Raw genomic sequence first — 26,244 nt, 5'->3', positions numbered from 1 at the left:
GCATGCACACTACACAAAACAATTTCAAGTCACTGTGGATTCACGTCACACAATCACACAGTGGGTGACTTCAAGTACAGTGTTGAAATCTGGTGTTGGTGTTGGGACAACACCAACACCAGCTACAACACCGTACCGGTACTTGAAATCACGCTGGTGTTGGGATTGACCTCGGAAAATATGACGTATTTCCGGTAGTTCGTGTCGAGCGCTGGTGTTGAATGCCGTCTGCTGAACCGAGCATTACAGCTGGTGTTGACGATCTACGTGCAATTTCCCTATTCACCAACACCAACTCCCAGGGATTGGGAAAATCCTGATTTCAAGTTCGGTGTTGGTGTTGATGAACTGTAGTTCACGAACAGGTGGCGAACATCCCCGTAAAATTACAGTTAAGATGAGCGCAAGTCATTAGAGTTTTACACATTTTAATGAAAAATAATATTTATGCTTTCTGATTTTTGCAGTGATTTTAACCTGTGCATTCTGTACGATAAATAAGATTTTACTGCCATTTCTTCCCGATTTCACTTTCGTCGTCGAAAAATTCTCGCGTAAAGTTGAGATGATCAGCAGCGCAGCGGCATGACGTCATAGGATATCGATAACGCGATCGGTATCGCTCCTCTGAACCAGAGCTACCAAGTCTCACGCATTGTGCGTGAGACTCATGCATTATTTCAGGGTCCGTCTCACGATCTCACGCATGGCACCCATTTTTCTCACGCAACGTGACCCGACAGAAAAAAAAGAGAAAAAGTAGCATTATTGCCAGATTATACGACTGGCCGACCGCCTTCTTGTCTAGCCCGGCACGCGAGATCTCGAGACGAATCGAGAGTGCAGTAGTCAGCGCACAGCTAATAATACGTGATACGATGAATCGCGTGCGTGCATCTCGCATGGTTTTGAAGCCCATATCTCTTGCGCGCACGCCTTTTCGCAACGTACGAGTGTCAGTACTGGCCGCGCGCACAGAGACGTCGAGTCATGAAAATCTCACGCATAACATTTTTTTAACTTGGCATCTCTGCTGAACTCAGCTCACTGTTGGGGCTCGGTTCAGGAGCCTTTTCACGCTCTCAACACAACACGAACACCAAGTTGAAATCACCCAATGCAGTCACAGACACAGTCGGACGGGGCAGTCGACCGAGTGCACACTCGACACTCACAACTCTAACGTTAAATACAAATCGATAAGTATATTTGATCCATATTATTAGTAGAACTATACCTATGTTCTATGAATGAGATATGACTTACCTTCTGAAAATTTAGGAGTCTATTTCATCACTCTTTTTGAGATGTTTGCGCCGTGTCTGGCGGTAACGTAACGTCAGAACGGAAGATACCTAGCCAACATTTATTTATTTGGCATTAACTGGCTGCCTAACAGCGCTAGAGGGCGGCTGTGGCAAATGCTCAAAAAAATGCTAATTCCAAAAAATAGATAATAATACGCGAAAATATAATATCGAACAGTCCATTACACTAGGGGTGGATCCCGGGGGTGGATCAGAGAGTTGGATAACGCTTAGATATCCAACTCTATGGGGTGGATCCAGCTCCAGCTTTCCCCGATCGGCCGCTCAAAGTTGATTTGCAATAATGTTTTGTTGGAGATATATATATTGTTCTTTATTAAAAACGTCAATTAAACTCAATTTTTTTTCAGATCGAACTTCAAAATTTTCAGCTCGCGCTTTGCGCTCGCATTACTCTGCTGGTGAGATATATATATATATATAAATATATATGTGTGTGTGTATATATACATATATATATATATACATGTATATATATATATATATATATAGGCATATGTGTGTGTGTGAGTTAGTTTGTTTTGTCTGATCGAGCGCCTTTGGAAAATTTATTCATGATTTTGCCCCCGGCCCCCCATCTGAAAAATGGATCGACGCCCCTGAACCTCACTTATGAGAGATTTCGACATGATATTCAGAAAATCTAAACATATTATCTTACACTATTTTTTTTTGTTCTTGGTCGTAAACCTTTTGGGGGCATGCCCCAAAACCTTCCATTTGTACACCAGTGACTTGTGGGTGGGGTCCGCGGAGCCCCGAAACCTTTCAAGATTCAGCCATTATATTTTCAATCAAATCACGGGGTAGGCCTTTACAGCGTTTCCCAAAAAATATCCCTCTGATATGCGGCTAAATTACTTCCAAAAATAACAAAAATATTCTCAATTAAATGTATTAAAATAGAAAGTTCAACTCTTGTTCTAACTTCTAAAAAAAAAAATCATTGGTCTCGCTTCTGTGGTTTTGAATACGTAACAGTTGTGCTTTTCAGCCCGTTCCAAGTTTGCATGCCAGTGCATGCAGCACTGTTGTGTGTACTGCATTTTGTAGCGAATCAACCCCCTGTGACCATTCTGACCTGGGGAGCGTTTCATGAAAGGACTTGTCAGATGTTTTATTCGACAAGTCCTGTTTTATCCGACAGTTACCATAGTAACATTGTCTCTCAGCCAATCAGAATCAAGGAAAGATGTCAGATCTGACAACTTGTCAGACAAAAATGTTGATGAAACACTCCCCGGGTCTGAGTACATAGTATACACTAGCGTCGTCTGCTACGTAAACTTAATGAGCGAATATGACCAAAATTAACCATTATGTTTATGCAAATTAGAATACTTTCCCCATTCAGATTTTCTGGGACTTTTAGTATAGTCTTCTATGGACCTCAAAGAAATGTTCTGCATTATAATAAATTCTGTTGCAATTTGTTCCAAGTGAAAAGTTAAAATGACTGGACTATATTTCTAATCATCGGCAACCCGACTATATATGTTTTTTTTCTCACTCTCTTTCCCCCCTAACATTTAGCTCATTCCATTCTACCTCATTACCCGTTTTTCCCTTTTCTTTCCCTTTCCGCCATAAATCATCGTTCCATTTTCATTTAATTGCCATCTCTTTATTTATTAACCCTTTCTCACTTTCTTTCTTTCTTTCTCAGTCTTTCGTTCCCCCCTTTTCTCGGTGAGCTGTGCGGGGGGGGGGGGGGATCTGCCCCCGCCTACCTCTCTCTCCTCACCCCATCTCTCAGATCATTCCACCCTTCTCTAATTTCCTCTTTCTCTCCCAATCAACCATAATTATGATAATCAATCAAGATAGAAACAATCAGTCGGTGATCGAGTTCTATTCCGGAATTTATCGAAATACTGCACAAATTATTTTTTTATTCGTTATACCATAAGCTTGAGAAATGAAAAAAAAATTACAACATAGTATAGACCTTGAGAATATAATGATGAACAAATCAATTTGAAGACCTACAAAAGAGAACCCTCAGCGAGAGCTAAAGAATGTCCATTCAATTTAAACTTGTAGGCCTATATACGACGTTTTTTTAATGACAGCTAGATAATCTTATAGCGTATACAAGTCATGTATGCTTAACTCGATCTTGACATGACTAACCTGGTTCAAGTGGTGTACGCATAAGAAGAAAAATGTCAGAAACAAACCAGACGTGGAAAAACATAAAATAAGCTTTAATAGACATTAATAATTCAATTGAGTTTTTATTGAGAAAAAGGTTTTCTTCCTCTTTTTAAATGAAATACAATATCATTTATTTATCATAAAATATCTATACAGGGTGCAAGGAAATATGTCTACATGAATAAGAAAACTCTGTGAAATCATCATCTTCGTCGTCATAAATTCATCATCGTCATCATAATTATCTTTATCATATATACTGCAACTATCGCCATCATAATATTATTGACAAAGGGAGCACAGCAGAGAAGTTGAAACATTAATATATATTTTGAGTACACATCACTGTCGAGATTACGACTAATTCATCTGCAATTATGAGAGTTCTGAAGGTTGCCCCCACCCCCAAGAAGAATGGATAGTAAATTCAAGAGAGGGAAAGGAGATGGAGGGGGGTGTTGCCTGTGTTGGTGGTTTCGTGATGGAGTGTTTGTGTGTGAGTGAGAGGAGGGGGGGGGGGGTGCAGCGGATTGTCTCATTCTTGGCCTGGCCCATCAACCATCTTATGGTATAATTTTTTTCTTGCGCCGATAGACGTTTTTGCTTTTCTCCTTTCCCGGGAGCCCAACAAGCTTTTAAGATTTTGAAACAATTCGTTCTCGAGGTTTTTGCTTCACAGGTTGATTCATTTTAGATATACTGTTGTTTATTCTATGTGTACTCTGCCTTGCTTTTATTGTTATAATCACTTTTTTGTTGTTTTTTTCTAATAATTTCAATCACGTGTATATATTTTAATTCTCATTGATCTGTTTTATTTCCAAACCTTGGAGAGTTGTTTATATATTGTGTATTACATGTTATGCATTGATTTTAATAAATACATAAATAAAAAAAAAAGAATGGAAAGTAAATGAATAAGGAATTGTTATTGTTCTCCAAATAACTGCATGGTCAAGAAGCTCCGTCGTCGAGTATATAGGATCCATGCCAGTTCTGATTTTTATGATGCCGAACAGAATGAGATTTAGGCCTCTTTATTTGGGCCTATAACGTTGATCACTCTACAGTCGTAATGTCCCATGTACGTATCATTATTTTTCATGAAAGGTCTCACCTTCATCGATCGAATCTTGAAATTTTGGTTTAAGTCCTAATCATCACTTCGACTTTAAACAGATATCATCTTGTCTCGTACAGGGTTATACTTCCAGCTTCTCTTAAAATTCTTGTAATAAGACCACTGTCCCCTGCAGGCCACAGGCCATGAAGACTGTCAAGCTGCACGTTCCAGCGCTGCACTGAAAATGAAAATGAACAAAGAAATTATTTTCTTTCACAAAGTCATCTGATAAATTCCAGCATGGTGTGTCCCGCAGCCAGGGTGAGGACACTCTCATGCACTGCAAGATTGGCGCCACATGCTCGTTCCAACATGCATAGTGCACGTAGTTGTAGTTGGTCCATGATAGTGCAAAAGGGTTCCAAAATCACCGAAATAAGTATTTAAAAGGGGGGTACGTGTTTTTTTATCCCGATTACTTGAGGTATTATTTTAGGGTATATAGGAAAACACTAGAAATATTCTTTGTACGATAAACATTATAGGTAATCGTGCAAGCAAATATGGGGATAAATTATGAATTAGGCCATTATTATGTCTGTTCATGTCATTTTTAGTCCTACACTTTGATTTTTAAATTCAAAGGATTTAAGATATATCCAGATCAGCTGTGAATAGTGACCGGCCGATTTTTTTTATTTATTCAAAATCTTAAAGATTAACTTTTAAATATCAAAAGATTTATTTTTAAATCAACAAGGTTTAAATCTAATATTCGGCCGGTCACTATTCACAGCCGATCTGGATTTATTTTAGATCCTTGGAATTTAGAGTGCAGGTCGCATCCTGATTCGGCAATTCATTAATTCATTTTCATATATAAAAAAATCGACAAAAAGTTAAAGGCCGATATAAATATGGTTGCACGGAAGATCCAAGGCAAACATTTCGTCAACATTTTTGTTCGACAAATGGTCTTTCAGCTTTCCTTGATGTTAAGCTTTCATAGGAAACGCCCTTCTCCCTTAGGGGTTCCCGAAGTCTCTCCACCCTTTTTGCTTATTTTTCCTCTTTCTTAAAACAAAATCGCAGTTTTTGACCCCCCCCCCCTCACCCCTTCATGACAAGGAGTGAGCTAGAAGTCTTTGTCGAAAATTATTGGTTAATCAAAACAGCAGTTTCGTCGTGGATTCTGGACAAACGACATCAGCTCCGAAGCATATAGGCCGAACTGCTGTAGACCTCCCAGCAGGGGCAGCGGAATCGGGGGGGGCGGGGGCACTTGCCCCAAAAAAAAATCCAGGAGGAAAAAATTGCACTTTTTTCAAAATGATATGTGCCCCTTTTTCAAAATAAAATATACCTTTTCTAAAGTTAAACATAATAGATTTTAGGTTAGAAAATCACAAAATGTTGGGCTCGTAATCGATTCTTTAGTTAGAAACACAACTTCATCACGATAACAAAACTGCTGGGAAAAGTTTAATTTTAAGGTCGTATTAGTGCATGAAAGGTCAAAAAGTTTGAGCTCGCAATTCGCGCTCGCAACATTTTGCACGGATGTCTTTTAACAGTAATTTGCGCGATTGACCAAAACGCCAGTTGCACAACCTTTTCTTCCAAACCTCTTGCTCGCTCCGCTCGCTCGCGGAAAAATGAAGCCTAAATATTTATTTCATTAATCAGAAATCACTTCAAATATGCTTTGATCAACTTGATTACTACAAAACACACAGCTACTTTACGTAGATGATAATCTCATGTCGAAAATAACAGTTTGCATCAAAATGCCCATTTTGACATTATAAGAGCCCCTTGGGGGCTTTGCCCCCCTCCCCCTCCCAACGAAAATGCGTTCCGCCGCCCCTGCCTCCCAGCTGTTCATTGTACATGCATGTAATTCGACGGGCATTTCCAATTTATGCACTGTATTCTAGAATGCGTTCTGCCTGGCGGTGCAAAAACTCGCTATATCATTTGGCTGAGAGAAATTGGTACTATCATTAAGTCGGACAACACACTTTGTCGGATAAAACAGAATGAAGAAGTGCCTCCTTTATGAAACTGGTACTATCTCTTGATCATAATGAGTTCCTCTTCTTTCAGAGAGAATCCTCTTTTTAAAAAATCGATCTTCGATCAGTATACGCGCGTTATTCCGAAAATGTTATTCGTCATTTCTTTAAAAAAATCAAATGACATTTTGTCATACTCGGCTGTTCGGTAATCCGAAAATGAAAAGGGTTTCGTGTATGTGGCATTATAGTCTAAAGATTTGTTTATCCGAAAAGAAAACGGGGTTTGTTGATCTGACAGTGAAATAAGATTTGAGTTTATCCGAAGATCCATTCATCTGCAATTGCCAATAAGGTTCGTAATTCTGCTGGTTCAATAGTCCGAAAATGTAATGGGAACGACGAACCTCACTATCGATCCTCATTTTAATATTTCCTTTAAAATCTGAAACATTTAAAGGAAATGAGATATTTTCTAACAATTAATTTGTACGAATTGAAGGGAAATGCATATTTAACCAAAAAATATATGAAAAAATATTTACAGATTGAAACATATTATGGATTATGATGGAAACTTAAGGCCATTTTCGTACTTCCATAGACAGGGTTTAAACATAAATGATTTTCATTTGATAGAGTCAATTTATAAAACTTTTCCAGTCAGCTGGAAACGAAATATGAAAATAGATAGCAAAAAGGCTTCTCTTAGGGAAGAAATATCATTTACATCTAGAAAAAAAATTGTCAATAGAGGAGTAGTATCTAAAAACGTTTATGCAAATTTTATGAAATGTAACTTCTCAATACCTGATGTTTTCGAAAGGTTAAAAAACAAATATAGTTTCTCTTATGAAAAGATTGAACACATTTTTATGAGACCAAGACAATGTACTCTGAACAGTAGATTATTCAGTTTAAAATGTTGCACGGCATTGCTTATACAAATCATCACTTGTTCCGTTTTAAAATCTAACAAAATAACCTTTGTTGTTATTGTAAAAAAGAGGAGGAAACATATCGCCATCTTTTTTTGGAATGTGAATATGCTTGTCTGGTTTGGATTATTGTAATGAGATGTTTGGTTTTATTTCTACGGGTAATTAAGCTGGGAGGAAATTCTTGTAGGTGTAGAATTAAAGGACGAAGGAAATGAACGCTTAATCAATCACTTTTTAATCTTTGTTAAATTTTTTATCTTCAAAGGGAGGGAAAGGGTGCACTTATAATTATGGATGAAATTAAAAAGAAATTCAAAGAAGAAGAATGGGAAGAAAGAAGGCTGGCGCTAGGTAGAGGTAAGATGTCTCTTCATTTAAGGAAATGGGAAAATCTTAATTAAAAGAATAAATAGGGAGAGTGAGGCAAAGGTATACATACGAGAGACAAAGCCACAAAACAAAAACACAGAAAAAAAACAATACGGAGAATTGGAGTCCCTTCCATGTAGAGTATAGGCATAAAGGGGAGAATGCTCCTAACCTGGGGACGGAGGGGGGGGGGGTGGGAGGTGGAACAACATTTTTCTTCCTCTCTTATTATGTCATATATGTTGTTAATATTTCATTTGTAATTGCTGAAACGCATGAGTATTAATTTCTAGTATTTTTTAAGTTTGATGTATAATTATATTTGCAATGGATTTATTGTATAATTTATAATTATGTTTCAAATATAGTTTTTACAAATTGCTCATAGAATGTTATTGTGTATTTTGCCTTCGAGAGAATATAATAAAACATCCTTTAAAAAAATATATTTTTAAACGAAACTTTGGAATAGCGATTCTCTTTTCTTAGTTTTTTTTTCATTTTTGCTTTTGAAACTCGGTGTAACTAACTTTTTTTTCCATTTTTACTCAGCTTATTTTCAGTGATCGGCCTTAAATCGTATAGGCCTATATCATTCATTCTAAAAACAGAATTGTAAATAAGCTTATGTCGGTTAAAACCCATGCAGGGAGCTGCACGGAATTTACAAACGACATTATGTTTTTTTTATCAGTGAATAAATCATACAGTTAGTAGTTTTATGAATAGTGATTGCTCCCTTTTGATAACTTAAATATTTCAGTTTGATTCAGGGATTCATATTGAAGTAAAATATTTGTTTATTTATGTTACCGAGCATTGTTATCTTTGACTTAGATTTTGACTTTACTTATATGATGATTTACGTTGTTCTTATTGTTTTCATCAGGTCATTGATGAAAAACAGTTTTATGCTGCATGAATAAATATGTTCTAATAAATAAATAAATAAATATATATAGGCCTATTGCCTATTGCATACCTATGGCAGGTATATATACTACAGGAAAAACAAGCGAGTGGGACTTACACGGTGCATCGTATAGCTTTATTGTGATGTTAGTTGCTTCTGGATATCAAATGCTTTCCGATTCAACCTGTCCCTTTTGTTCTGGAGATACCGCCTATACCATGAGTTTATTTTGTATCCCATCACTACTCCGAGTAAAAAAGTTAAAGAAAAACTAATAATCATAGCCTTTCCAGACATGTTTGCCATTTTTCCATTCGCAAAGCTGAGGCAAAGTACACCGTTTTGCCGAGAGATACCGTTTAAAATAGCTCTATGATTTAACCATGCATGGTTTATGCATGGAGCTATAACCATGCATGGTTTATGCGTTACTTCTTGGTTCATGCGTGATTCTACCATGCATATGAAGAGGTGGTTTATGGTCGTTAGTAATATCGCATACCATGGACCGTATAATAGGTCCATGAGCATACTAATGTGAGTGGTAGGCCTACATGGGCCGGGTACACACCACTGATCTGTCCATTATCAGTGGTAAACACGGAATTTAGTTTTTTACCCGCGGCATATAATTTTTTTTATTCACAATGACCACTGTGGCAGCATAGATGGCGGAATGCCTGAAAGAAAAATACGCAGTTCAAGTTCACTGGCCTCTGCTCTCAGTCTCTGACTTGTATTACCACCGTAAAAAATGATATCCATGTCTTTTCAAAAAATATTGCACAGAGGTACTTCAGTACATATTCCAAATATGTAAAAAAAAAAAATAAAAAACATGGGTTCTTGCGCTTGATTTTCGCTATCGAGCTTTGAAGTTCACCAAATTTGAAGTTGTCGAAAATGCTTATTCACGGTTTAGACAGTAATGTTTTAGACATCATGTGATTACTATTTGAGTTACTCAGTCAAAATACATGTAAATTTTATCAAATTTTACAGTATCATTCAGAACTGTATATACTTAAGATGGATAATCCACACTGAAAACAAAAGCTTGTTTTTCGTAGTGTTCTACTAATTTAAATTAGTAAAGTAAACTGGTTTAGCGTGTGCTATCAGTTTTTACGATGCTTTACGAGTTTTAGATGCAAGCGGGCGTATGTGCAGACTCGTACATGTATGAATATAGTTGTAGAGCGGGTTTTACCAATTGAATTTGGAAGTTCTACGACAATGCAATAATTAGTAAAGCATCGATAACTCGTAAACGCTGTTATCAGAGCGTTTACGAATTTGTTGTACTAATTGGTTTACAAATTTTGTGGTAGCTTTACGATGCATGTTTAGAAATATTCCCGCTGTTGAGATCACGTGACAACACTTTTTCAGCGTGCAAAATTTAATCAGCGCGTAAACGCGCAGACGACTTGTAATATCGAGCAGCTGGGTTGTAAGGGAACTTGACGTTGAAAACAATGGCAAACAGGTAATATTTCAAGTTATTTCTTTCAAAATGAACACTAGATATTGTACTGATTGTATTGAGCTTCTGTTCATGTGTTTGAATGCTGTGGACAGCCGACAGTAGTGTGTGGTCGTTAAGTAAAGTCATGAATGACTGGCGGGTGCTCTGTTGCGTGCGCTGGTGCCGGTAGAATCTAACTTGGATCTACGTAACTCGAGGAGCTCCACCGCCGCCGCGACGGCGGAGCTCCTTGAGTTAACTTGGATCTAACGTTAGGCAAACTTTACAACTAAGGTCTGTCACTCTGAGGCATGTAACGGTATATCAGTTGGTCCAACTTTTCTCAGAAACAAGAACACATTTGCTCGCGAAAAAACAACAACACGACATAGATCTAGTCTAGATCTAGATCTAGATCTAGGCCTAGAATCTAGATCTAGATCTAGTCACCGTAGTCTATCTAGATTCTAGTCTAGATCTAGGTCTAGATCTAGGACTAGATTAGCCTAGGTCTAATAATATGAAACTGAAAATTGTACTTCACGTTGCCATGGTAACCAAAATTATATCAAAACTAACAAAAAAAAAGTTAATTCTTGCCTAATATTTGAGCAATTAATGTCAAATTTGGTGTGTAACGTAGGCCTAGATCTAGACTAGATCTAGATCTACCTAGAGTAGATCTAGATGAGTAGATCTAGCTAGGCCCTAGATCTAATCTAAACCACTCAAGATTCGTGCACTTAGACTAGATCTAGATCTAGACCCGTAGAGTCTAGATCTATAGGCTAGATAGTAGATCTAGATCTAGAGCTAGATCTAGTCTAGGCCTAAGCCCTTTTTGCTATATTTTCATAAATGCATCATGACTTATCAGCTGAGATTTTCAGGATTCTAGCATGTCTAGACAATTAGATCTAGGTCTAGACCTCTATCTAAAATATCTGAAGATAAAAATATCCAATATTAGCATTTTTGAGGAAGAAAATGATGGATTTGTGAGATCCTCTTTTGTTTTGTCATGATTCGTACTACAGGCAAGCTATGATTCGTACAGTGTGTTAGCCCCAGAAATCTGAGCACCCTGCTCACTGCCTAGCCCCCCCCCCCCCTCCCAGAGTTCAGGGGAGAGTAGCCTGTACGAATCATGGAAGACTACCTGAAATCATGAGCAAATTTTAGATTCTCTTTAAAGATATCTATCAATAAATTTGTGGCATCAAACTGTTTCAGTGTCTGCATAGACATCTTGGCTTAAGATTAACAACTGAAGTTTGAAAATGACCCCTGAATCCTGATTTTTTAAGTTTTATCAAAGTATTGACGACCATGTTTCTTTAAAAGTTTTTAAGCCTTCAGGGGCTTTCAAATTTGAAATTGTCAGACTTTTTACTGTAAATTTCAACTTTTTGAAATAATTTTATGTTATTTGTGACATATTTTTATATTTTGGTGGTTTAATTTCAAAATTAGTTTAACTGTACGAATCATGGGTGGTCTACTCTATATAGATCTAGACTAGTTGTGCGAGACACCCTTATATTTGTACCCGACCAAGCGTTTCCATGGTAACCACATATTTTTGCGAAAATCTTGTCATGAACTCCTACAGTTTTTGCAATTGAAATGAAACTTGGTGTATGGGATGATATTGAGGCGTAGATGTGCAAGATGTGTTTTTTTGTGTTTCTCCGACGAAGCGTTGCCATGGTAACCAAAATTTTACCAAAACTTGTAATGGCCAAGGTCATATTACCTTATTGGCTATGTTTTATCACAGGAGTCGGTCCTGCTGGGACTCTCAATATTTTCGAGCAGGTACCTTGGACTAAAAAATGGTCTAAATTGAGGAAATAGGGCTAAAATGCCCTACACTGTGACTAATTTACATTGATTTTTAAATGACTGTGACAGGATTGAGTGCAAACTTAGATGTTTATTTTCATGTACCAAACAGGCTAATTTTGAACCCAAGCGAAAGTCGAATAACCTGGACTTGCTCCCACCACAAGTACACATTCTTGACCCCCAAAAAAAGAAAGAAAAAAAAAAAGAATTTCAGACCAACTGGCCTAGTTTTGGCCCCCCAAATGGGAAAAAATTGCTAAAAATAAGATATTTTTCCTGACAGACTGACCCGACTTCAACCAAACATTTTAAATAAAATTTGGTGTCAGTTCTCTAGGAAAAATCAGAAGAAAAAAAATCTTCATCCATGAATTGGGCTTTGGGATTATGGTTTACATGTACATACATGTACTTCTTTTCTCTTTGAGGTGGGACAGTATCTTCTTCATTTTTAAATGCTTTATGTGATCATAGCAAAAAAAGTATCAAGAGAAGCAGTCAACTGACCGATCTTAAAGGCATTGGTTAACATTGTGCACAGTTTAAAAAAATCCGAGCTGCATGGTCGTAAATGCTTTCAGAATATATAATAGGGTGCAGAAATTAAGCTGTGAAATTTTTATACTTCAAAGTTATCATATAGTGCTTCAAAAAGTGAAAACTTGAAATATCACCTCCATAAACTACTGTGTTAGAATTATTATAGTAGGCGATAATAAATACAATTTTCATAGATATCTTTATAGTACATGTATGTAAATGAATTACTGTCATTATTTGTGCATTCTAGTTGTTTTTTTTATCTGAACATAATTAGACAGGTCAGGCAGCTCAGTTTTAGAATTTTTTAAATCGATCTACAACAATGTTAACCAGTGGCTTTAAATTTAAAAATTTAGTTTTGCAGATAGTGACCTTGTAAACTGGAAAGCATTTTAACTGTAACATTTTTAATTGAAATACATGTACCTTTGAAATTGTTGTGGAGTCATATTTAAATTGTTTCATTTCTGTGTATTTTAATTTTTACAGAACTCCTCTCATGCAGCAGTACTATCATTCAGCTCATCATGTGGCTCATTCCTTTGCTTATTGCATTTGTTAAGTCGTTAAAAATATGCACCCCCTAGACAATGACTAAGTACAATGCTATGAATCTTGCAATTGATATACACACATAATTGAATTTATTTTACTGTTTACTGTCTGAAGGGTTTTCATGTGTCTGCAAATAGGCTATAGTGTTTGTATTATGTTGGAAATTGTTTGATGAACATGTTGTTTACCTGCTGTGACTGTGACTTTTCGAGTCCACACTTCTTTTTATTGTTGAAACACTACCGCTATATTCACACTGGGCCTGATTTCTACATCACCTGTGGAATCGATGGATGCCATAAGACATACACTAATGTTAGATCATACCGTGTTCATGTTCGATCCAAACATAAGGAAGTTCAGAAAGATATAGATCATCCAGCTGTTGAACCAGTAGAAGATGAACTGGAACAGGGACAAGATGACCCGCAAGTAGACCCTAGGCCTGACCCATCCAAGGAAGCTAGCTCTTTTCTGCTATACCTAAGAGAAAAATATTTGGCAACTGGAAAGACATGTACCTTTGTGTCTGATGAAATTGCAGATTTGATGGAACAATGTAGACAAGATATATCAGCTAAAGTCAATGAATGCCTTCGAGAAAATGGAGTAGATTTGGATCAATTACAACAAAATGGTCTGACTGAAGCTCTTGAGAAAACTGAATATGAAAAAGCATTTACACACTTCAGTGATCAGCGTAATTTGAATAAGCATGTTAATGAGAACTTCAACCATGTGTCTCCTGTCGAATATGTTCTAGGAGAAGATGGAAAAGAGACATTTCAGTATGTACCTATACTGAAAACTATTGAAAATTTACTGGAGCATGATGATGTGTTTTCTGAAGTTTATGAAGGACATGCAGCACAAGACAATGTTTTAGGTGACTTTTGTGATGGAGATAATTTCAGACAAAGTGCATTGTTTGCAGAGGACCCAATGAGCTTGCAGATTCAATTATACTACGATGATTTCACCACAGGCAATCCGTTAAGCAACAAGGCAAAAGGGTTGAAAATTGCAGGGTTTTATTTTGTTTTGGGGAATCTTCATCCCCAATTCAGATCAAAACTGTATGTCATTCAGCTTGCCATACTTTGCAAGTCTTCTCTTGTTAAGAAATATGGCTTTGAAAGAATCTTGGAACCGTTATTAGAAGATTTAAAGATTTTAGAAACAGATGGCATAGTTGTTCACAAAGATGGTGTGGAACATGTCATGCGTGGCACACTATCATTTCTTGCAGCAGATAACCTAGGTGCCCATTCCATAGGGGGATTTATGGAAAGCTTTGCAACTGTAGATCGAGTGTGTCGCTTTTGCAACATTCGCAATGCATATTTGAAGGATCATTTTAGGATGTCAGAACAACTTAAAAACAGATCCAAAGATTCTCATTCCCAGCAAGTACACATGGTAAACAGAGATAGGAAACTATGTTCAGTCTATGGGGTAAAGAGTGATAGCTGTTTGAACAAACTTGAGCACTTCCATGTTACAAGTGGTCTTCCCCCTGACATAGGCCATGATCTCTTTGAGGGCATTGTGCCAGAGGTACTAGGAAATGCAATATCACACTTTGTTTTGGAAGGCTATTTCACCTTGGAATACCTGAATAATCAGATAAAAGAATTTCCATATGATGCCCCAGATAAAACCAACAAACCATCAGTTATGGCACCTACTCTGAATTTGTTCAAAGTAAAGCAAACTGCTCTACAAACTTGGTGTTTATTGAGGCTGCTTCCTCTAATGGTAGGGACAAAGGTTCCACAACATGACCCCTTTTGGGAGGTTGTGTTACTGCTGTTAGATGTTGTGGAGATTTCTACAAGTCCCAAGGTATCCCCAGAATTGGCAGGTTTACTGGCTGATGTTATTGAGGAGTTCTTGACGAAGTATTATGATGTAGTTCCTGAGGAGACAACAATGAAGCCAAAATTTCATTTTCTAATTCACTACCCTGAGAAAATGTTGGCTTTTGGTCCGCTGATTCATTGTTGGACAATGCGTTTTGAGGGTAAGCATAATTATTTTAAGGAGGTGTATCATTCTACCAGAAACAGGAAGAATATATGCAAAAGCTTAGCTGAAAGACATGAGTATATGCAGGCTTCAAGAAGGACCAAGACTAACTTCTTGTCACAGGAAGGAGTGGAGCATTCTGGTGGTATCATGTACCCACTCATATTATTGTCAAGAGAGGAAAGACAACAGCTACGTGAAATTGTAGGAGATAATGAGAAGGTGTACAAAGCAGAAATGGTTACTTTCAATGGCATCAGATATTTCTGTGGTTCAGCTGTACTGGTTGAAAAGCAGACTCTCAGGGATCAATTTGCCATCATTGACTCTTGCTACATAGTAGGAGGAGAGCCGTATCTGTTATGCAGACATGTAAAAGTACAATACACCCGTCACTTCCATGCTTATACTGTTGCGGAAGAGGAAAACAACTTTGGATACATTCTATGTCAACCCTCCGATCTTGTTGACCACCATCCACTGGGTATATACCATAGTGATCATTTAGATTTCATACCACTGAAATATCACATTGAGCTGTAGAGCTCTTTATGTTTGCAGGAACAGTAATTTGAATCTGCCAATTCGAGCACTTTGAAGCAGGTTGGTCTTGGTCTTGATGTTAAATGCTGTATTGCTGAGGAATTAGTCTTGGCCTTAATACAGCTAGCTTAAATTTGAATCTCATTCACCCCATCCACCAAAACTTTCTTAGGTGGCAAATATTAGATTTTCTACAACACCTAAGTAGATCTTTGTCATTTGATTGGAGGAAAATAGGTCACGTGTTATTAAACATTTGTTCCATTCCATTTTTTATTGTGTATTTTTGTTCCATTCCATGCCTCAACATTTTAAGTGTAATTAATCGATAACACATAAACCATGAGCAGACTCAGAATAATGCACACACCGGCAGAACACCGTTTGGTGTGCCGCAGGCTCCCTGAGTCTCCGGCGCACTGCTGAAGTAGGAACGCGATGCGCATAGCGTGGCTCAGTCTCCAAAGTGCACGCCTCTAGCAGAATTCTTCATATGACACAAATTAAAGATTTATAGTGGAAACCATGTTCATATGATTGGAACACATTATTTTACAGTCAAAATTTGTAATATAACCTGAAAATTTACAGTGAATTTCTTGAGTTTGCTCAATTTTCATAATACAGATTTTGAATCCATCGTCGAGACATTTCACTGAATTCATGTGAGGCGGTGTTGGGCTATTGATATCATTATCGGTATCGCTCCTCTGAGCTGAACGGCTGGTTTTAAATTTTTGAGTCCACCAACACCAACATGAAATCACCCATTGTTAGTACATTTGTCAATTTTTATATATCAAATGACAAGGATCTACTTCGATGTATAAAACAAATAATGGATGTTTTTCATCTGTGCAATGGAAAGGATATCTTAATTCGGTGAAAAATTAAATGTTCCATTCAATCTTTCATCTCATGAAAGTATTCTTGCCGTTCCACTCATAAACATTCATTGTTAGTTTATTGGTGTACTTGTAGGCTTGGACATCTGGAATTTTGTAATTTTATCAGCATACTACATACATGTACAGTACTTCATGAACTTCACATATTCAAAGTGGCTATTTATACCTCAGTGCAGGTGCATGTATTTACCCTTTAGACAGTTGATTTGCAGTATTGTGTATGAACTTTTAATTATCTTGCAAGATGAGCTTAGCCAATTTGTTGTGTTTTTTTTATAATGTTTCAGGCACAAATTCCTGTTCCTTTATAACGAACGCTGCAAAAAGGTTGAGCTAGAAAATGACAACCCAAATGGAGTAAGCATGGAAGAGCTCATGGAAAAGGCAAGCAACTTGTTCGGTATTGATCAGACAAATATCTTGCTCCAAAAATGGGACTCTGGTTATGAATGTTTTATCGACATCGATGGTAACGAGCCTGCTGATGAAACTATATCTGGGGGTATCAAGATTAAAGTTCAATCCATAGTGCACTTCATGCCAGTGCACATAGACATGGTGCAACCCATTGCTGCTGCACAACCAGTCGTGTCTGAGAAACCTGAAGATACTAGCACTGAAGATGAACCTGATGCTGGTGGCAGATCTAGAGATGTTGAAATGGAGGTGGAGGAAAAGGATCAAGGAGAAGCACAGATTTATTCTCATGAAAGGTCCAGGTTGAGGTAAGCCAAACCAGAGATAAAACTATTTTATACATTGAAAAAGTAATATACAACTGAGCTGCTGAGTGCTGATGAAAATTTCCATTTAAAATAATAAAAATGAAAATTCCCAAAATTCCTAAAATTCTCAGCCTATTGAATTCCTGAAACTTTCCATGGAAAGTTTCCAAAATTCCCAGAAAGTTTCTAACCCTTTGCAACCCTATTACAGCTTCATGCATATGTTGATGTTGCGTTTTTGTACACCATTTTTAAAAAGTCGGTTAGATTTTTCCTGCTATTTCTGTTCTCTTCTTCTTACGCAGAATTTTACAGCTAGGTGTTCAACATCAAAATTAACATCAACCTCAGAAACAGTGGAGTCATGAAGTCCTACATGTATTTCCTCGCTCTGTAAAGACTTAAAGAGACAAATAACATAATATATGTAACATTAAAGCTTGTTTCAGGGCATAGGGCCCAGGGTGGAGTTTTGTGAAGAACCATTCTACATGTGTACTTTCTACACTTGTAGCTGAGAAGCGCTGAACCAAAATGAGTGGTAGTAGTAGCTTTTGCAGTCAAATGTTTATAGATTAAATGCATATACATGTACATAGCCTAGTGAGTGAGTGATGGATAGCTAATCTAGCTGGTATGTTATTGTTTGATTATAGGCCAGTTTCATGTTGGATAGTAAATTGGAAGTTGCCAGATCTACCTCCAGCAATTCACAAGAAGCTACTGTCACTGCCACTTGGAAATGACTTGAGGGTCTCGGAGAGGTCAACGATATTTGACATAATATTCAAGTCTGTGATGCAGCATAAGAAGTAAGTACATGTGTGAAGGTACATGTAGTGGTGTACATGTATGCTATCGACAAGTTTTCAAGTAGTGTAGTTATAATTCAGTATGCGACTCTTAATGTATAAAGTTATTACTAAAAACAGTGCTGTCATTCCATTGGGCGACGTGTTATTTTGGGTGGTCAAACGTTACAATTTGTTGATGCATATTTAGTATGTGACGCTTGCTATTCTACCCACCAGTTTCAGGTTAACTGGTTTTTAATAGGTCATTATACTAAATGTCATAGGGCAGAGGCCTGATGCACCTGTTCAGAATTTGGACATGCCCTAGCTTTTGCATTGTGATCACTGGTGTGAGCCACGGTTAGCATAAACCTTTTGACATAGCAACAGTGGTACTGGTAATTAAAGAGATAATTTTGTAGTGGGTGAGAGGGCGCCTTGGATATTTAACTAGTTTGTCACGTGGAACGGAATCCAGTATATAATATGATCTTAGATTATTAATTTTGAATATATTCATCTTTTATTTGAGCAAATTTGATCCAGAAATATCTAAAATATCAGAAAAACTATTGGCATGCCAAACTATTTTAGGCGCGGGTTGCGTCAATTTACCACGTGCTCCACTAGCACACGTAAATACAAGGCAAATTCCTATCCCCGCATGTGCACAGCGGAAGCGCTGTGTGTCCCACGCCGGACGCACGGGCATTGAAATTCGGAGACTGACCGCTGGGTTTACCGTTATATTGCGTTCCTCTCAGACAGTTTACACTAAAATTCACCAGAAATCATTGAAGGAATATCACACAATGTTACATACATATCTTTTTATGCATGAAGAGCAATATTAGACTTCTTTCATTCCAATTTCTTTGCCTTTATCACTACAGTGTGTACCCAAAGCCTGCTGAATATACCTTACTTATTGACCAATTGTTCAAGCGATATCCGAGACTGGACTGCAACTTGAAAGATGTCAATTGTGGAAGTCGCAAGGTAGGTTTATAAAGCAACTTTTATTTTGGTACATATCTAATTCATTTTTGGTAGTGATACCAAAATACATTAGTACATGTGCATTGGACAAAAATATAAACCATACACCGTCTTTTGGGGGTCATTGTGTGAATTTGTGATTTTTTTTTCAGACCAAGGAGCTCTTTTCTGAAGGAGTGTAGCTCTCTAGAAAAACTACAAAGGTTCAAAAACAATAACTGAGGAATTCACACAATCGCCAAAGAATAGATGACCAGCAAAGTTCTTATTGTCATTAATAACTGCTGTTCAGAGTTGTTTCTTTTTAAATTTCAAACAGTACAATCAGGGATTGCCATTTAAGAAGAAGAGAAATTGCTCTTCTTAAAACTCTTCTGAAAAGATCTGAGAAGAGCTATATATTGCTCGTCTGATTTGTAAATAAAGCTATGTTTTTAACCTAGAATACTCTTCTAGTGTTCTTCATAAACTTATGCAAAGTTCAAATGGCAATCCCTATAAAATGCATTTTAGGTGTAATTGTATGAGGAAATATATCGTCAGTTAGGTGCAAGAGTGTCGTAAGTGCATTTTTGTAATTTTGTAGGAGAGGTCATTTTAACAAAAAAAAATTTGCCCCGAACCCGACTTCCTAACGACCTAACCCCCTGAAGACCTAATGGTGCGTCCCTTACATTACATCATAATGGATGGGTACAACATTATATCCAATAGTTCAACCAAATAGTGTTCCATTCTCTAAACCAGGGCGATTTCTGTTTGCCTTTTTGTCATTGCAGGTGATGTACAGGAAGAAGCTCACGTATTACTTCCAAAACAAAAGAGATGTCCTAAGGAAAGACGAGCTGACAACTGTAAACTTTGCATGGCGGAAGAAGAGACAATCAACCAAGCCGGTATGCAAAGCAACTGCATCATCAGCTGCACCAGCAGTATGGGGCGTACAAAATTACCTACCGTCAATGCCGGACACGGAAGATGATGACAGCATCAAAAAGCACATCAAGATAATGCAGGATGAGTTCAAAAAGAAGTATCCTGACATCAAAAGAGTTGCAACAGGCATGGATATGACATTAAGTGCTCGGAGAAACACTATTGTAAAAGAGAATGCAACAATTCAAGACATAAAGGATACTTATCCATGGCTATTCCAAGAATCGCAGGTGGGCACCAGTTAATGCTAGAAATTTGAAAGTGCATTTAAGAAGACAATAGTAGCTGCATAACATTTTCTTTTTTGAGGCAATTGTTTGAAGTGAGGGGTGATTTCTTTTGGGTGCAGAATATCTCAATCAAAATACCAAGGGCCAAAATTAGCATTGACAATTTTACATAATGACCCAAAAATGGATTGTTCCATTATTTTGTTTCATTTCTGCATTAAAAATTTTAAAAGAAACAAATTGAGTTTTATTCTGGAGTCTTCTACAGTAACTTCTCAAAAATATGCTCTTTAAGGATGGGATAAAGATATTGCTGTTAGACCCTGTAGTGTGCCGATTTATGATCTTGCACAACACAGGCGATAACATTAGATATTCCACAGAAAATTAAACATCCATAAATGAGTAAAGTTTCCTTTTTTTTATTGATTGTTTTCTTGTATGTTTTTCTTAGCTGATGGCTGAAATGGACCGGCTGATTGGCAGCTCGGAGGATAAGGGGTTCAAGGGCAAAATGACCCTTGGGTTCAAAAAATTCGGGATGGCCATTGTTAAGTACGGGAAACGATTGAAAGCAAAATCCACACCACAGTGTTTCAAGATACTAGCTGAGAGGATTCCTATCACTAGGGATGACAAGGAATATCAAGGTATGTGAATTATAATGTAACTCATTCATTAGAGTATTTTCGCTATAGGTTCTTAATGATGTGTACCTGTAGAAGTTGTGTTGACACCATCAGTCGTTGCATTCTTTTGTCAGCCTCCATTGTTACACATTTGCTACTTGTAGAGCCACTTCCAGACGTTCTCTTTATCTTTCTTTATTGCATTATCAATCATCTGTAAAGTCGGGTGCTGTACAAATTTGACATACGGCCTAATGTGATGTGGCTATCTGTTGTATAGTTTAAATTGATCTACATCCTGCATTGTTTTTGTTTGATTCAGCCTACGACGCCATGTGATGTAGCACCCGACTTTACAGATGATTGATAATTTTTGTCATGCACGCCAACCAGTGTGAATTTCACATATTTTGTAAATGCTCTTGTAAATATCTGTTCAATTTTTTGACATTGTCATGTTTATAAATTGATAAAATTCAACTATGATATTCAAAGTTTCTTTGTACAATGGATATGAAGTGGAAAATGGGAAAATGTATACTAGCTCGACTTTTCCCCTTCCACTTTATTGCATGTAATGGATAAATTGGAGTGCTTTGCCATAAACATGAAGTTTCCCTTCTTTTGCAGATGCTGTAACAAGAGCGGCCATAATCATGATACCAACCATGTTCAGGGAGAAGATTGGCAACATCTTCAAGGAGTCTAAGGAGAACGAAGAGTCTGTAAGTAAACCTGTAGGCTGTAGGGATACACCCCCTCAGACATCTCCTAATCCTATTAAGTACAACATCAAGCTGGCTTACATGTAGCTCTGCTTTTTGTTGTATAATGTAAATATCATCACAGTATCTTTTAAAGTTTTTCCTGTTTTTTTGCACTAAGACTGTTGAATTTGTTTTCTTATTGTATATGGGGTCATTAACTCCAGACTTAAGATTGGCTAAGTATTACTAAATTCATGTAATTAAAGGGATTTTCATGAAAGTTTACAACTTGATCTTTGGATTGAGGTACACAAGTGCATGACCATAGGTCAGTGCTCGGTCCACAAAGCCAATAGCAAATGACACTAGCCAACATGATGTATTTTTTGTACAGTAATAAAATAATATTTGTATCTTTACCTGGTCTGGTCTTGTATTGTGAGATGAAATAGAAAACAGATTAATCATTATTTTTGCATGGAACAAAATATAGCTGGATGTATTTTTTGAATGCGTACTGAAATTCATGGGCGTCAGCCGTGGGGGACTTGACCTTGACAACAAAGCTTGACAACTGTGAATTTGCCTGTGATTGGTCGGCTCAGTGGGTATTTATCTTTGAGAATACGCTCACGTCAGGACCACTGCGTGGATGCTGCTTTTACATGTTCAATAAATACAAACTCCTTGTTCCACTTCAAACAATGCTATCGCCTTTTTTCTATTGGTTGGTAGATAACCAATACCTTCTTCCTCTGAATCAAATATCTTTTTCCTCCAAATCAAATTCAAATCTCATTAACATTTCTTTGCAGGATGAAATGCCTTCCCCTGTCATCAAGTACAGTGGCCAGCTGACAGAAGCAGCAGAGTTCCAGATAGCTGTGGATGGAGTGGTTGTTGCAACAAGTGAAGACATCATCAGCTCCTTCAGCTGCTACATGGCAGCTATTTATACCTTCAACATGCACAACCCCCGATGTTTGGCCAAGACGGCTCTCTTCGTTGAAAGAGTCATCCTAGACCTTGAAGACAATCAGTCCATCCAACCTTTGCAAAATGTGGTCTCAAAGTTAGTAAATCTTCTTGAATAACTGTCTTATAACTCAAGCATCACTCAATGTCTTGTCGCTGCATATTAGGACTATAGTGAGTGAAATTGAATTTGAATTTGAATTTTGTTAACTGGATGGATCAGGTTTAATACTTCTTTACTCCCAATAAGTGAAGACATCATCTGCTCCTTCAGCTGCTACATGGCAGCTACTTATACCTTCAACATGCACAATCCCTGATGTTTGGCCAAGATGGCTCTCTTCGTTGAAAGAGTCATCCTAGACTTTGAAGACAATCAGTACATCCAACCTTTGCAAAATGTGGTCTCAAAGTTAGTAAATCTTCTTGAATAACTGTCTTGTAACTCAAGCATCACTCAATGTCTTGTTGCTGCATATTAGGACTATAGTGAGTGAAATTGAATTTGAATTTTGTTAACTGGATGGATCAGGTTTGATACTTCTTTACTCCCAATAAGTGAAGACATCATCTGCTCCTTCAGCTGCTACAAGGCAGCTACTTATACCTTCAACATGCACAATCCCTGATGTTTGGCCAAGATGGCTCTCTTCGTTGAAAGAGTCATCCTAGACCTTGAAGACAATCAGTCCATCCAACATTTGCAAAAGTGGTGTCAAAGTTAGTAAATCTTCTTGAATAACTGTCTTGTAACTCGAGCATACTCACTGTCTTGTCATGCTGCATGTTAAGACTATAGTGAGTGAAATTGAATTGGAATTTTGTTAACTGGATGGATCTGGTTTGAGGCTTCTTTAATCCAAGTGGAGTTGAAAGTAGATTGTTGAATGAAAAGTAAAACTCTCTAATTTTGTTGTAGCAGTATTAAGTGTTAAATGTTTGAACTCTGCAGTATTACAAAGTACCCTGACTCTCATTTAACCTTATTGTGTAATGCATGGGAAACTGTACATTTTAGAAAAGGAAACAAGTTATGGAATACATATCTGACCTCAAATTTGACCAAGAATGCCAATTTTTAGTGAAAATTATGAAAGAAGTCACTTTAAAAAAAAATCTTTTTTATTCTTAAATTTATAAAAATCAGTCAAATTTAGTGAAAATCATCTCAAGAGAAAGTTCTAATATCTACCACTTTCAAATTTGTATACCACTTTCAATTTTGTATATTAAAATGTAGTTTTGGCATTAACCAAAAAGTGCCAAAAGTATCACCTTTTATTTTTGGCTCTTTTTGAGGAAAAGTTTCAAGAATATCATTTTACGTAAAACTTTCAAATTGATCTCTTCAGGTAATTTTGACCAAATCTGGTGATTATAATCAATTTTTAAAAATATTTTTTAAAAAGTTTTCTTGAAATATTTTGAGCCAAAGCAGTAATATTTTTATAATTCCCTTTCAATTCTGCTGTTTTAGTCAAATTTGAGGTAAAAAATAACTACATGTCCCATTTCAACTTGTTGGATTTGATGTGATCCGTCTTGTTTAGCAAAATTTGAGATTTTGGAAAAAAATGTTGGCTTCATTTTTGATGTTTGAATTTGAACAATTAAGAAATATATTGACACTGATTTACAGGTTGATTATCAAATTTTCAAAGCACTTTCTATAGAAATGCACTTCAGGTTGCTAAATGTGATAGTTGAATGAAAACTTTGTGTAATTTTGTTGTAGCAATATTAAGGGGTACCAATGTTTGAACTCTATACCCTGACTCTCATTTGACCTTGTTTAATGCATGGGAAACTATACATTTTAGAAAATGAAACAAGTCATGGAATGCATTTCTGACCTCAAATTTGACCAAGAGTGTCAATTTTTAGTTAAAATTATGAAAGAAGTCACTTTTAAAAGAAAAGTGTTTTTTATTCTTAAATTCATAAAAAAATCAGTCAAATTTAGTGAAAATCATCTCAAGAGAAAGTTTTAATATCCTCCACTTTTCAAAACTGATCCTAGAACTATCTCTTTGGATGATTTATTTTTTTTTTTTTTTTTTTTTTTTTAGCTTTTCTAAAATATTTTGAGCCAAAACAGTAGTTTTTTTCATGATTTCCTTTCTATTCTGCTTTTTTGGTTAAATTTGAGGTCAAAAATAATTACATGTCCCATTTCAGCTTGTTGGATTTGATGTGATCAGTCATGTTAATCAAAATTTGAGATTTTTAAAGAAATGTTAGCTTCGTTTTTGATGTTTAAATTTGAACTTGAAACTTGTTTGAAAAATTAAGAAATACATTGACACTGAAATACAGGTTGATTATGAAATTTTCATATATGGGTGACAGGTACAATTTCAAGAATTACAAGAAATGCACTTCAGGTTGCTCATTGTGAAACCATAATAACTTTCTCAATTTAATTCTCAATCGCTAACATGGATTTTTTATTTTATGGGATTTTTTGCCATTGACTTGCAATGTTATTAAACAGTTTGATGTGATCAGTCATGTTAATCAAAATTTGAGATTTTTAAAGAAATGTTGGCTTCGTTTTTGATGTTTAAATTTGAACAATTAAGAAAAATATTAACACTGATTTACAGGTTGATTATCAAATTTTTAAAGCACTTTCCATAAAAATGCACTTCAGGTAGCTAAATGTGATAGTTGAATGAAAACTTTGTGTAATTTTGTTGTAGCATATTAAGGGGGTACCAATGTTTGAACTCTATACCCTGACTCTCCTTTGACCTTGTTTAATGTATGGGAAACTATACATTTTAGAAAATGAAACAAGTCATGGAATGCATTTCTGATCTCAAATTTGACCAAGAGTGTCAATTTTTAGTTAAAATTATGAAAGAAGTCACTTTAAAAAGAAAAATGTTTTTTATTCTTAAATTCATAAAAATCAGTCAAATTTAGTGAAAATCATCTCAAGAGAAAGTTTTAATATCCTCTACTTTTCAAAACTGATCCAGAACTATCCCTTTGGGTGATTATAATAATTTTTTTTTTTTTTTTTTTTTTTAGCTTTTCTAAAATATTTTGAGCCAAAACAGTAGTTTTTTTTTTTCATGATTTCCTTTCCATTCTGCTTTTTTGGTTAAATTTGAGGTCAAAAATAATTACATGTTCCATTTCAGCTTGTTGGATTTGATGTTGTCAGTCATGTTAATCAAAATTTGAGATTTTTAAAGAAATGTTGGCTTCATTTTTGATGTTTAAATTTGAACTTGAAACTTGTTTGAAAAATTAAGAAATACATTGACACTGAAATACAGGTTGATTATGAAATTTTCATATATGGGTGACAGGTACAATTTCAAGAATTACAAGAAATGCACTTCAGGTTGCTCATTGTGAAACCATAATAACTTTCTCAATTTAATTCTCAATCGCTAACATGGATTTTTTATTTTATGTTTTTTTGTCATTGACTTGCAATGTTATTAAACAGTTTATGAATGAGCAATTATTTAACTTTCTCAATTTAATTCTCAATCGCTAACATGGAATTGTTATTTTATGTATTTTTGTCATTGACTTCCAATGTTATTAAACAGT

General features: G+C 36.3%; 2 protein-coding genes across 4 annotated transcripts in view; one reads left to right on the top strand and one right to left on the bottom strand.

The window, feature by feature from the left end:
* Positions 1 to 9,174, bottom strand: part of LOC121410657 (E3 ubiquitin-protein ligase arkadia-C-like) — a 48,243-nt gene extending 39,069 nt beyond the window's left edge. Inside the window, exon 1 of one of the 2 annotated variants that reach the window (XM_041602889.1) lies at positions 8,904 to 9,174. The gene's annotated coding sequence lies outside the window, so the exon portion shown is untranslated. Of the gene's footprint in view, positions 1 to 1,266; positions 1,389 to 8,903 lie in introns of those variants that run through there. The other variant, XM_041602888.1, reaches the window with a different exon arrangement.
* A 1,027-nt stretch (positions 9,175 to 10,201) lies between these two features.
* Positions 10,202 to 26,244, top strand: LOC121410656. Of its 2 annotated transcripts, XM_041602886.1 has the most exons (8): positions 10,202 to 10,275; positions 16,967 to 17,404; positions 18,061 to 18,216; positions 19,092 to 19,197; positions 19,977 to 20,363; positions 20,818 to 21,013; positions 21,623 to 21,717; positions 22,515 to 26,244. In XM_041602886.1, the coding sequence occupies exons 1-8, from the start codon at positions 10,265 to 10,267 to the stop codon at positions 22,791 to 22,793; spliced, it is 1,668 nt and encodes a 555-aa protein (XP_041458820.1). In that variant the 5' UTR covers positions 10,202 to 10,264; the 3' UTR covers positions 22,794 to 26,244. The 2 variants fall into 2 exon arrangements, with proteins under 2 accessions (XP_041458820.1, XP_041458819.1); XM_041602885.1 differs by lacking the exons at positions 16,967 to 17,404; positions 18,061 to 18,216; positions 19,092 to 19,197; ... (2 more) ...; positions 21,623 to 21,717; positions 22,515 to 26,244 and adding an exon at positions 13,135 to 15,920.

The sequence above is a fragment of the Lytechinus variegatus genome, chromosome 3 (genome assembly GCF_018143015.1).
Source record: "Lytechinus variegatus isolate NC3 chromosome 3, Lvar_3.0, whole genome shotgun sequence".
NCBI classification, from domain to species: domain Eukaryota; kingdom Metazoa; phylum Echinodermata; class Echinoidea; order Temnopleuroida; family Toxopneustidae; genus Lytechinus; species Lytechinus variegatus.
This window is presented reverse-complemented; position numbering and strand designations above follow the sequence as displayed.